Here is a 10,397-nt window from a genome sequence, read left to right on the forward strand (position 1 = left end):
TAAATGACTTGTTTTGGTTATCCTGCATTTTTTGTTCTTTATTTTTTGGAGATAGGGGCTTGTTCTGGTCACCCAGGCTGGAGTGCATGGACATGATCAGGATCACGGCGCCGTACCCCTCACAGGCTTAACATCTCCCACCTAGTCCTCCTGAGTAGCTGGTACTAAGCAAAGAAAAAAAAAAAAAAAAAAACATGCCACCATAACCGGGCTAATTTTTTGATTCTTAGTATTTTTTGGCAAAGAGGGGGTTTGCTATGTTTGCTCAAGCTTGTCTTAAGTGGTCGCGCCACCTCGGCCTCCCAGAGGCTGGGATTACAAGGTGAACCATCGTGTGCCAGCCGTTTTCTTTTCTATAATGACATGACCATGGATTTTCATGCACCAACATTTTTCCTAACATAATATGTACAAAGTTGTACTATGATAAATGTTCAGATAAAAAGAATCCAAAATTGTAAAACATACATAACTAGTTTTTTTTTTTAAAAAAAAATGAAGAAGAAACAAGTAGATTGTCCAGGAAGAAGTTTATTCAACTTGTATTTCTCTGTGAAACTCATTGGGAACTCTAAAAAGTTTCCAGGAGTAAAGTAACGGGTCAGAGTACCCGGCTTTAACTTCTGTGTAGAGATCCTAACAACTACATTGCACAGCAAGGTGTTGACTACCCTGGGCCACTCTCACCTTAAGCAATTCTCATCTGACGTAGCTGCTCAGCTTTCTGGCTGATACATTGGGACCCGAGGCTCCTTGAGTTCTGTGTGTTTGGCCGACCGCCTGGTGCCCCATTATTATTTTTCTGCCAAGGTAAAGGAGGTCAGTCAACCTGCTACAGATCTCATGCACGCAGTGATAGGCTTTGCAGCTGGAATCAAACAAAGGCAAGATGTTTGTGAACACAGAAAACATTTCTCCATTAATGTTAGTTCAACGCGTCTTTGATCGGTCATCAACTGCAAAAAAGGCTTTGGTTTCGTGGCTAGCATTTTAGAAAATGAATCAAAAAAAGAAAAAAAGAAAAAAAATCAAACCACTGTAATCCATTTTCTTGGAGAATAATCAAGCAAGATTTTCACCTATCAGTGGCCATTGGGTAAAAATTTTCATACTATTTAAAAATCAAAACCATAGAAAAATTCAGGTTAATGTTACTTTTTGTTGTTTGTTTGTTGCACCCAGGCTGGTGCAGCTGCGTGATGGCCTTCACCACAAGCCTCTGACTCCTTGGTTCAAGTGATTCTCCTTGCGTCAGCCCTCCTGAGTAGTGAATGACAGGCACGCACCACCATGCCCGCTAATTTTTGTATTTTTAGTAGAGACAGGTTTCCACAAGGCGGGCCAGATGGTCTCGATCTCCCTCCTTAAGATCTGGCCCGTCTCGACTCCACAAAAGTGCTGGAATGATAGGTGTGAGCCACAGTGCCCAGCCTAATGTACTGTTTATTTAAAAGTCTAGGACTTTAAAAATTTTCCATAGATCATTTTTTAGTGCATGTTAAAATCATTTGCATTTGCTTTCACACATATTCGCCCTCATTGATCCGCACAACTGCCTGGGAAGCAGTTAGAGAAGAGATTGGGACGTTAGGAGACAGATTTTACACAATGCAAAAGAAAGCGCAAACAGAGGGTGGGGATGTGGAAGGAAGATGATCCCAGCTGACCAGGGGCAGGTGAGGACCAGTGACAGCCCTTCCTAACTTCTGTGCCCATGCTTGCAGGTGACAGAGTCACTTAAACAAGTCCAGCTAGAGAGCGATGAATATGCTCAACATATAAAAGGAGAGAGGGCCTGGTGGCAGGAGAGGATGCGGAAAATGTCGGTGGAGGTGAGACCTGACCCTTCAGCCCCATGTTAGATGGGTCACTGGATCTTTCTGGGCATCTGTAAAATGGGACTAGTACAGCCAGAGGTAGTCATGGGTCTGGGCTTTGTGGAAGTGAGGGCAGAGAGGGAGATGGTAGCCTGTCCAGCCACCAGCCCCCTCTCCAGGGCCCTTTCCCCCTGTGCTTTGGGCAGGCTCACGCATTGAAGGAGGAGAAGAAGCGTGACATACATCGGATACAGGAGCTGGAGAGGAGCTTGTCCGAACTCCAACCCCACATGGGTGAGATGGGGCTGGTGTCACTCGGGAGCAGGACTCGCATCAAAGGGCTGTGGGGTGACTTAGAGTGCCCCAGGGAGGTGGGTGGATGGAAGGGCTTTGAGGCAGAGGGAAAGAGGTCTGTGCCAGGAGTCAGCAAGTCTTGTCATCTCCATGAGCCTCAGGGTCCCCATCAGCAAAGAGGGAGGAGTGCCCGTTGTCAGCCACCCACAGTGCTCTCTATCTGACATGGCTGGGAAATTGGCTTCCATCGGGTGCGAGGAATCATTAGCAGTGAGGCCAAGATTGGGAAGCCTGAGAGGAGCTGTGCATCAAGAGGAGGCTTGGTTTTTTTTGGTGGGGGGAGGGGGTGGAGAGGGGAATCCAGAGGCCCTCATTGTCTGCTTCCTTTCTCAGCTGAGCCCCCATCCCCAGCGCCCCCAGCAGGGCCCTCTGAGGTGGAGCAGCTACAAGATGAGGCCAAACACCTGAGGAAGGAGGTGGAGAGTTTGGTGGGAAAACTCCAATCCCAGGTGGAAAACAATCAGGCCTTGAGTCTCCTGAGCAAGGAGCAAAAGGAGAGGCTTCAGGAGCAGGAGAAGAGGCTCCAGGAGCAGGAGGAGAGGAGTCTTCAGGGAGCAGGAGAGGCTGTGTGAGCAAAAGGAGAGGCTTCAGGAGCAGGGTGAGAGGCTGCGAAAGCAGGAGGAGAGGCTGCGAAAGCAGGAGGAGAGACTGCGAAAGGAGGAGGAGAGGCTGCAAAAGCAGGAGAAGAGGCTGTGGGATCAGGAGGAGAGGCTGTGGGAGAAGGAGGAGAGGCTACGAAAGCAGGAGGAGAGGCTGCGAATGCAGGAGGAGAGGCTCACACTCTCCCAGAACCAAAAGCTCGACAAGCAGCTGGCCGAGCCACAGTGCGGCTTCAAAGATCTGGTGGGTTGCCCTCATCCCTAGCCCTCCAGGCCTTTGTTTCCCCACCTGTAAAATGGGGCAGTGTAGCCCTCACATGACATGGTACTTCTAAAGGCACCTGTGAGCCAGAGCTCATCAGGCCCTGCTCTGATGGCTGTGGGGGAGAGGGGGTGATTTTTCTAACCTGCCTCCACCCTTCCCGGTGACATGGGAGACAGACACCAAGTTCAGGGTTCTCCAGCTGCAGTGGATGGCCTACTGATTGCTTCTCTCTGTCCAGAACAACGAGAACAAGAGCGCTCTGCAGTTGGAGCAGCAAGTAAAGGAGCTGCAGGAGAAGCTGAGTGAGGTGAAGGAGACGGTAACCTCTGCCCCATCCAAGAAGGGCTGGGAGGCGGGCACCAGCCTCTGGGGAGGGGAGGTCCCAGGCCAAAGGCAGCTCTAGCTGGAGGGAAGGTGACCCCAGCCCCTCCAGAGCAGCCCTATAACTGTCTCTTGCTTCCTGCCCTCTGACTTTTAGAGGTGGGTAGCCCTGGGCTCCTCCCAGGTCTGGACATCATCATCCCAGCTAGAGGCATGGAGCCCCCCAATTATAGGGGAAGAGACTGGTATAAGAGGTTCCTTATGCCAGGGGTGGTAGCTCATGCCTGTAATCCCAGCACTTTGGGAGGCTGAGGCAGGAGAAATACTTGAGGTCAGGAGTTTGAGAACAGCCTGGCCAACATGGCAAAACCTCATCTCTACTAAAATTACAACAACAAAAAATTAGGCAGGCGTGGTGGCGCATGCCTGTAATCCCAGCTACTCAGGAGGCTGAGGCATGAGAATCACTTGAGCGTGAGAGGTGGAGGTTGCAGTGAGCTAAGATTGCACCACTGCACTCCAGCCCCAGCCACAGAGTGACACTGTCTCAAAACAAAACAACACAAAAAAGCCTCCTTAGATTCAAACTGGATTCCAGCCTTGGTTTCTCTGGTCACCATTCAACTACTTTTCGTCTCTAAGTCTCTGTTTCTTTAACTTCAAAAGGAAGTTAGCATTTTCCTTGCAGAGGTGCTGAGGATTAAAGGAGAGAATACATGGAAAGCATTAGGCTTGTAGCACACTTAGCAGATGGTGGTTGGCTCCCTCTGCTTTTCTACCAGTCTGTGGCCTACAGTTTAAATGGTGGGAAGAAGGACCCAAACAAATGATATTTGAGGCTGGGGAAGGAGGCATGGGGTTCTAGGCAAGGGAGGAAGTTTCTTAGGCCTGGAGCAACGGGCCAGGGGCCCAGGCAGGTGACAGAGCCCCACAGTGCCCTCACTACCCTATTAATGGGCCCAGAATCAGGAAGCCAGCCACCACGTGCCCTCATGCCCAGGGCCTTCCTGCAGCTGGAGCTGAAGAGCCAAGATTCTCAGAGTCTGCAGCAGCAGTGAGACTAGTACCTGTGTCACCCGCTGCAGTACATGGCCACCTATCAGCAGCTGACCTCTGAGAAGGAGGCGCTGCACAGGGAGTTACTGCTGCAGACCCAGCTCATGGAACTGGGCCAACTGCAGCAGCAGGAAACTCAGGGCAAAGTGGTGGCTGAGATGGCCCACCAAACCTGCAGGAGACCTAGGAGCTGGAGTTGCTGAGGACAGGGCCCCGAGGGAGACAACCTGGCAACTTCGGTGCCTTCTCACTCCTTTTCCGTTCCCTTAGGAGCACCTAGAAGCAGCCAGCCAGCAGAATCAACAGCCAGAGGCCCAGTTGAGCCTCATGGCTATCCCTGGAGAAGGTACAGGAGACCACTCAGGGGAAGAGGAGAGAGCCCCAGGAGGAAGGGGGACTGTCAGCAGCACAGGATTGAAGGGTTGGAAGAGACCTTTAGAAGAGCTGGTCATTATGCCAACCGGGTGTCTGCAATAAACTCGGCATGAATATGGTGACCTACTGGGAGCAGGGAGCCACCGGGTTGCCTAAGGATGAGTGAACTGGCCCAGATCAGAAAGGGAGCAGTCCAGAACTCCCGCACCGACCGGTAGCGGGACTGTGCCTGGGCAATATAGCAAGATCTTGGTGCTTAAAAGGAAAAATAAAGAACAGCAGCTCATTCCCCTCTGGGGAGGGCCTGGCTCAGGGTTACACAGTGAGGGTGGGGAGAGGTGGGCCCGCAGTACCTCCCTAGTTGGGTTGTCTGAGGACCCCTCTGGCCACCTCCCCACAGGAGATGAAGGAGGACATCTGGACGGTGAGGAGGAGGAGGCGCTTCAGCTCATGCCAAGCATCCCAAAGGACCCGGAGAGCCAGGAGGCCATGGTGAGTCTGACTGTCCCTGCCCCACTTTGCCACCTTCCTCTGTGACCCCCTTATGCTCTTGGTTTCCCCGCCTTCTGATTTCTCTGGACCTTCACCCCTTCCAGGAGCCAGTGGTCAGACACCATTTCACCTGTGACCAACAGGTGCACTCTCTGAGGCCCCAAGGGAAGGGGCTGTGCTCCACCTCCCTGCCCCATTTGTTCTGTGTATGCCCCTACAAGAATACTCAGCTCTTGCCTTCATGTGGCATTTTTCAACTCCGCTGGAGACACTGCCCAGGAGGAGCAGGCACGGCTATGTGGGCAGCAGAAGGTGCAAAGGCTGTTTTCTGCACCTGGCTCACCTGGTGGCCTCGGCCTGGAAGGAGCCAGAGGCTGAGGCCCGGGCCCCAGGGACCGGGGGTGAGTTTGTGTGTGGGGAGCCCTACCGGGCCCTGCAGGGGGCCATGGAGAAGCTGAAGGTGAGCGAGTCCTGGCATGGGCCAAGAAAAGTGGGGGCGGGGAAGGACAGGTCACTCCCGAGATGTGACCCCATTATTTTGGCTCCAGAGCGGCTTTATGGACCTCCCGAAGGAGAAGGCGGACGGGAAGCAGCAGGTGGAAAAACTAGAGCTTGGATTCATCCAGCTCTCTGGAGCAAGAGAGGGCATGAGTAAGCAGGAGGCCAGGGCACGGCATGGGGAGCTGCAGAGCCGTCAGAGGGGCCCCAGCATCTGAGCCCTGTCCTTTTGCAGGAGAGTACATCACCATACGTGAGAGCCATGGGGCAGTGCCAAACACACGGCACCAGAAGGAGGACATCATCAGGCTGGCCCAGGAGGAGGAGGAGGAGATGAAGGTAGAGGGCATGCAATATCTCTATGGGGGTAAGGGTGGGCGCTGGCACTGGTGCCGGCTCAGTCATGGCAGCTGAGCACCCCTCCCTTCAGGTGAAGCTGCTGGAACTGCAGGATCTGGTGTTGCCACTTGTCGACGACCACAAGGGGCATGACAAATTCCTCCCCACTGCCCGGAACCCTGCTGATGAGCCCGCTCCAGGGTCCCCAGGCCCCCAGGAGCTTGGGGCTGCGGAGGAGCAGGGTGGTGAGTAGAGCCCTCTGGCGGGGTGGGCAGGCAGGAGCAGGGGAGGCTCTCACTGTGCTCAGACCCCCGCCTCCCTCTCTCCGAAGATCTTTGTGAGGTGAGCCTGGCCGACAGCGTGGAGCCTGCACCGGGAGAGGCCAGGGAGGGTTCTCCCCGTGGCAACCCCACCGCACAGAAGATCGTGCAGCTGCTTCCCGTAAGGCAGGACACCCAGGAGCACCCAGGCTTGGCCAGCAAACCCTGCATCCCATTCTTTTACCGGGCAGCAGAGAACAGGGAGATAAACATCATCATCATCTGAGAGCTGGTCAAGAAATTTAAAAACAACAACAACGACATGTTATGTGGTTAATCTCCTACACAATTCATTTACTTCACTTGAATGTTAGAGCCACTCATGTTTGTTTGTGTTTCTATTTTGAGTTTAAATTTATTTATAAAAAGTTAAGGGAGAGGGATCTTTCCCTGATGTTCACTCTGGCATCCTTTAGCATTTTCGTTTTTTTATCTGATAATTGTAGGTTATTAGCATGCATATCGAGTTTGCCCTTACGTGGTGGGAGTTCAAACACACAAAGACCCACTATGTGCACAAAACTATTCTTGCTGGTTTGGAATAGGCCGCCATGCTTTTTAAATGTCATTGCAGCGTGTATATTCATTACAGAATTCAGATAAAATCTGCTTATGTTCTGCTATGATGTTTGATCGAATCCTAATCACAGTGAGCTCTTCATTAGCTCAATATGTGGTTTGCCCTCAAGTGCGCACTGTTTCTTACTTTGTAATATGCCACTGTGAGTACTGACATTTAGAGTTGTTTAAAGGCCGAGAACTGGAAACAGCTTTTCCCTGTTTTCTGTGTATTGGGGATGGGAGTGATAACATTTTGGGGAGCTTTTTAAATCTCACAGAAGAGGGAAGTGGCCTGCGCTGGCAGGTGTGTGCAGGATAGAGTGTGTTTCATTTGTTCTGGTGCCAAGAATGAGCGCCGTACTATGGTAGTTCCCTTAGGATTTGTATGTGCTCTGGGCTCATGAAGATATTGCATCATGAGCTGCAGCAGTTGGACTCTTTCTCAGTGACCTAAAAGGGTTATTTCTGAAGAATGAAGGGCTCCCATCATTGACTGTGGAAGTGGAAACTCTTTTCTAGCTTAGAGCCTTCATATCCACAATACATTTTAATGTCAGAGTTCATGTTACCTGTTTTAATCACGTGACGACGTGTCCCAGTACACAAAAGGGCACTGGTTGACATTCTTCTTAATGTATTTAGTGAGGATCATAAGAAATCCTTTCAGAGTTTAAATGTCCCTGGGACAGGCATACAGGCTCTAGTCAAGAATGAATTCTAGTGAAGGAAAGCTGTGTGACACCTGGCATGCCTCTATGTTCACGGAGCTTCTTTGAGCCTAGAAGATTGATTTTACCATCTAGACCTCTCTGGCTAATACCTATTCTTCAGCCACATTGGTTAATCTGACACAGGAATTTGCTTCTTTTCTTTGAATGAAAAACACTTTGAAAATAATAACAACCATTATTATAAACCAATATATGTGGGAGTATTAGTTGAAACCAAAAGGAGATTTAGTAGACAGTATTATACTGCATTTGAAAATCAAGGGGAAGTTTATGCAACTTAAAATGTTTACAAGCTGCAGTCAATCTACTGTTTGTGAAGGTCAAAGTATTATGAGGAAAAGTGTCTATACAATCACAGTTATGTTTCCTCACAGAGTTCTTTACAAAGAGTGAACTATGTTTTTATACCTCTTGGTTTCAGTTAGAGGCATATTTTGTGCCATATTTATGTTAATGTGTCTGTACATGATGAATGAATTATTTCAGTCATACATTGCCTAAATCATAACTTTATGATGCTTGGGAAAGAATCAATAGCTACAACTTCATGAAGTTCTAATGTCTGTGTTCCAAAATATGTCACTTTATTAGGATGTAGGGAGAGATGTATGTGCGCTCCCTGGGGTGGGCATTTCTAGTCACTAGACCATCTCCATTTTTAGCATTTGGCATCCTCATGATACTTTTATACATATGACATTAATAGGACAGCAATAATATGATTTTACAGATGGAATAACAGATTTGCCTGCATTCACTGAAAGCGTGCAAATATTTAGTCCTTGTGACTTCAACTGACTCTTCTATTTTAGAGCCTTGGGCTAGAAATCAAACCACTGTTAATTAGCCCCCTTGTTTGGTCTAACAGTTTTTCTTTATAATGCTGAAACTGGGTTTATCTGATACACTGATAAATTATTTCAAAAGTATTTTTATAGTTCAAATCACTTCACTTTTACCCTGATAAATATAAATGACTAGGAATGACCTTCAGATCGCGTTTAGCATCTGTAACCAATCTGACAATAATGTGTTCATCAGGTACCTATGGATGAAATCACACACTAGCATGTTTAAGCTGAATGTCAGTCTGGAAAAGAAATGTACTGTATTAACTGAAATACCACTCTTTGTGTAGATATTTTGTAATTTTTTAAAAAAGCTAAAAAGAATAGAAATTGTATGATAATAACTTAAGTTTTTCTTCAAAGTGCACGCAGTCTTTTGCAATACCTCATTCAGCCAAGTATTTGGTCTCTTCCTCATTCAGTATAAGGCAGCTTTCAATTTGCTGAGAAGGCAGCATTAGAAGGTTAGAGTTTATCAGAAACATAGAACTTTAAAGTGTGAGTTCAACTGAATAAATTTGAATTTCTGTAGGAAGTAAAGAATTAAAACACCTATTTAAAGATTGCAATATATAATCATTTTTAAAGTATTTGATTAAACCTGATAGGTTTTCCAGAAATGAAAAAAAATCAGTTCTAAAACCAAAGCTGATATTTAGAAGATGTGAAAATGTAAGTCAGCCCTATTCATAATAGAGTTTCTCTAAAACTTTATCTTAAAGAGTCACTTTAAAAGACTAAAACTATTCAAAAATGTAACTACTATGTTAATGTTCGGAAATAAGTTAAAACATTTTAAAACATGAATACTGTAGTTTAAAAGAAAGAAACTGGGGAAAGGAAAAGTAGAGAAAGAAATGTCAATTCCAATGCAAAGCTTTATCTGCCAAGTTTTCTTAGAATGACTTTTGCCAATTTATGAATTCCTGTAAACAGAATGTATAATGGAAATACGGAAACCCTGTTGCCTAAAGTCACGTTATTGACTGCTACTGTGATGCTACTGTAATGTAATAAATTAGGAAATTGTTGCAAAGTGCTGTTTTTGCCTTAAAATTTTGTGTGTCTTGAAAACTATGGTGTTAAATGTCCTGAGACTGTGCAGATGCTGGGCACGCTTGGCATGAGATCATTGGTTTTTATTTTTACAAAATTGTAACTATGCAAGTGTGTTTATTAAAAGAAAACAAACTAAAAAGTTATGGGATAAAAAAAGTTGTGGGATGAAAAATTTATGAGATAAAAAATGTCGTGCAAAAGTTGTGGCAAAAAGGTTGTGGAAAAAATGTAGGATAAAGTTTTGTGAAAAGTTAAAAGAAGTACTATGAGAAAGAAGTTATGGGATGAAAAAATAAGTCGTGTGATAAAAATAAAAATAAATAAAAGCAGGCCCCTGTCAGCATAAGCCTGGAGAAGTGGGGCTGGAGTCTCCGCCCCCACCATGTCTCTACCACCCTGTCCCTGTCACCCCTTTACCATTAGGGTAGCAAGACAAGACCTCTGTCTAATGGGGGGAAACAAACAGACCCTTGACCAGGGCTGAGTCCTTAAATCTCTGGATGATGATGATTGTTATTGAAGAGCCAGAGGCTGGTGGAGCTGGTTTGTTTGGAGGAGGCCTGATGGCCTCCCTACTCTCACCAAAGCAACTTTTCCCTCAAGGGGGACTCCCATCTTCTTATTCAGAGAGGCAGCTGAGGCGGGACAGTGGGGCCAACCGTAGAGCAGGCGATGACACAGGCTGCTGGGGTGGCCCCCCTTCCCCAGTGTACATATAGTATCTGTGTAACATTTTGTATATTCTGGAGGGTAGGGCCACCC

At 47.5% G+C, this 10,397-nt stretch overlaps 1 protein-coding gene across 1 annotated transcript in view; it reads left to right on the forward strand.

Annotated features, from left to right (window-relative positions):
• The window catches only part of LOC104679086 (golgin subfamily A member 6C-like), a 1,122,834-nt gene extending 1,113,217 nt beyond the window's left edge, over positions 1–9,617 (forward strand). Inside the window, 10 exon segments of the mRNA XM_030929840.1 lie at positions 2,024–2,111; positions 2,505–2,719; positions 2,721–3,014; positions 3,274–3,342; positions 4,683–4,758; positions 5,188–5,279; positions 5,828–5,930; positions 6,013–6,116; positions 6,208–6,361; positions 6,448–9,617. Of these exon segments, the coding sequence (XP_030785700.1) occupies positions 2,024–2,111; positions 2,505–2,719; positions 2,721–3,014; positions 3,274–3,342; positions 4,683–4,758; positions 5,188–5,279; positions 5,828–5,930; positions 6,013–6,116; positions 6,208–6,361; positions 6,448–6,662 (1,410 nt within the window). The 3' untranslated portion in view covers positions 6,663–9,617.
• The last annotated feature ends 780 nt before the right edge of the window (positions 9,618–10,397 follow it).

This window comes from Rhinopithecus roxellana, chromosome 5, assembly GCF_007565055.1.
Source record: "Rhinopithecus roxellana isolate Shanxi Qingling chromosome 5, ASM756505v1, whole genome shotgun sequence".
NCBI lineage: Eukaryota > Metazoa > Chordata > Mammalia > Primates > Cercopithecidae > Rhinopithecus > Rhinopithecus roxellana.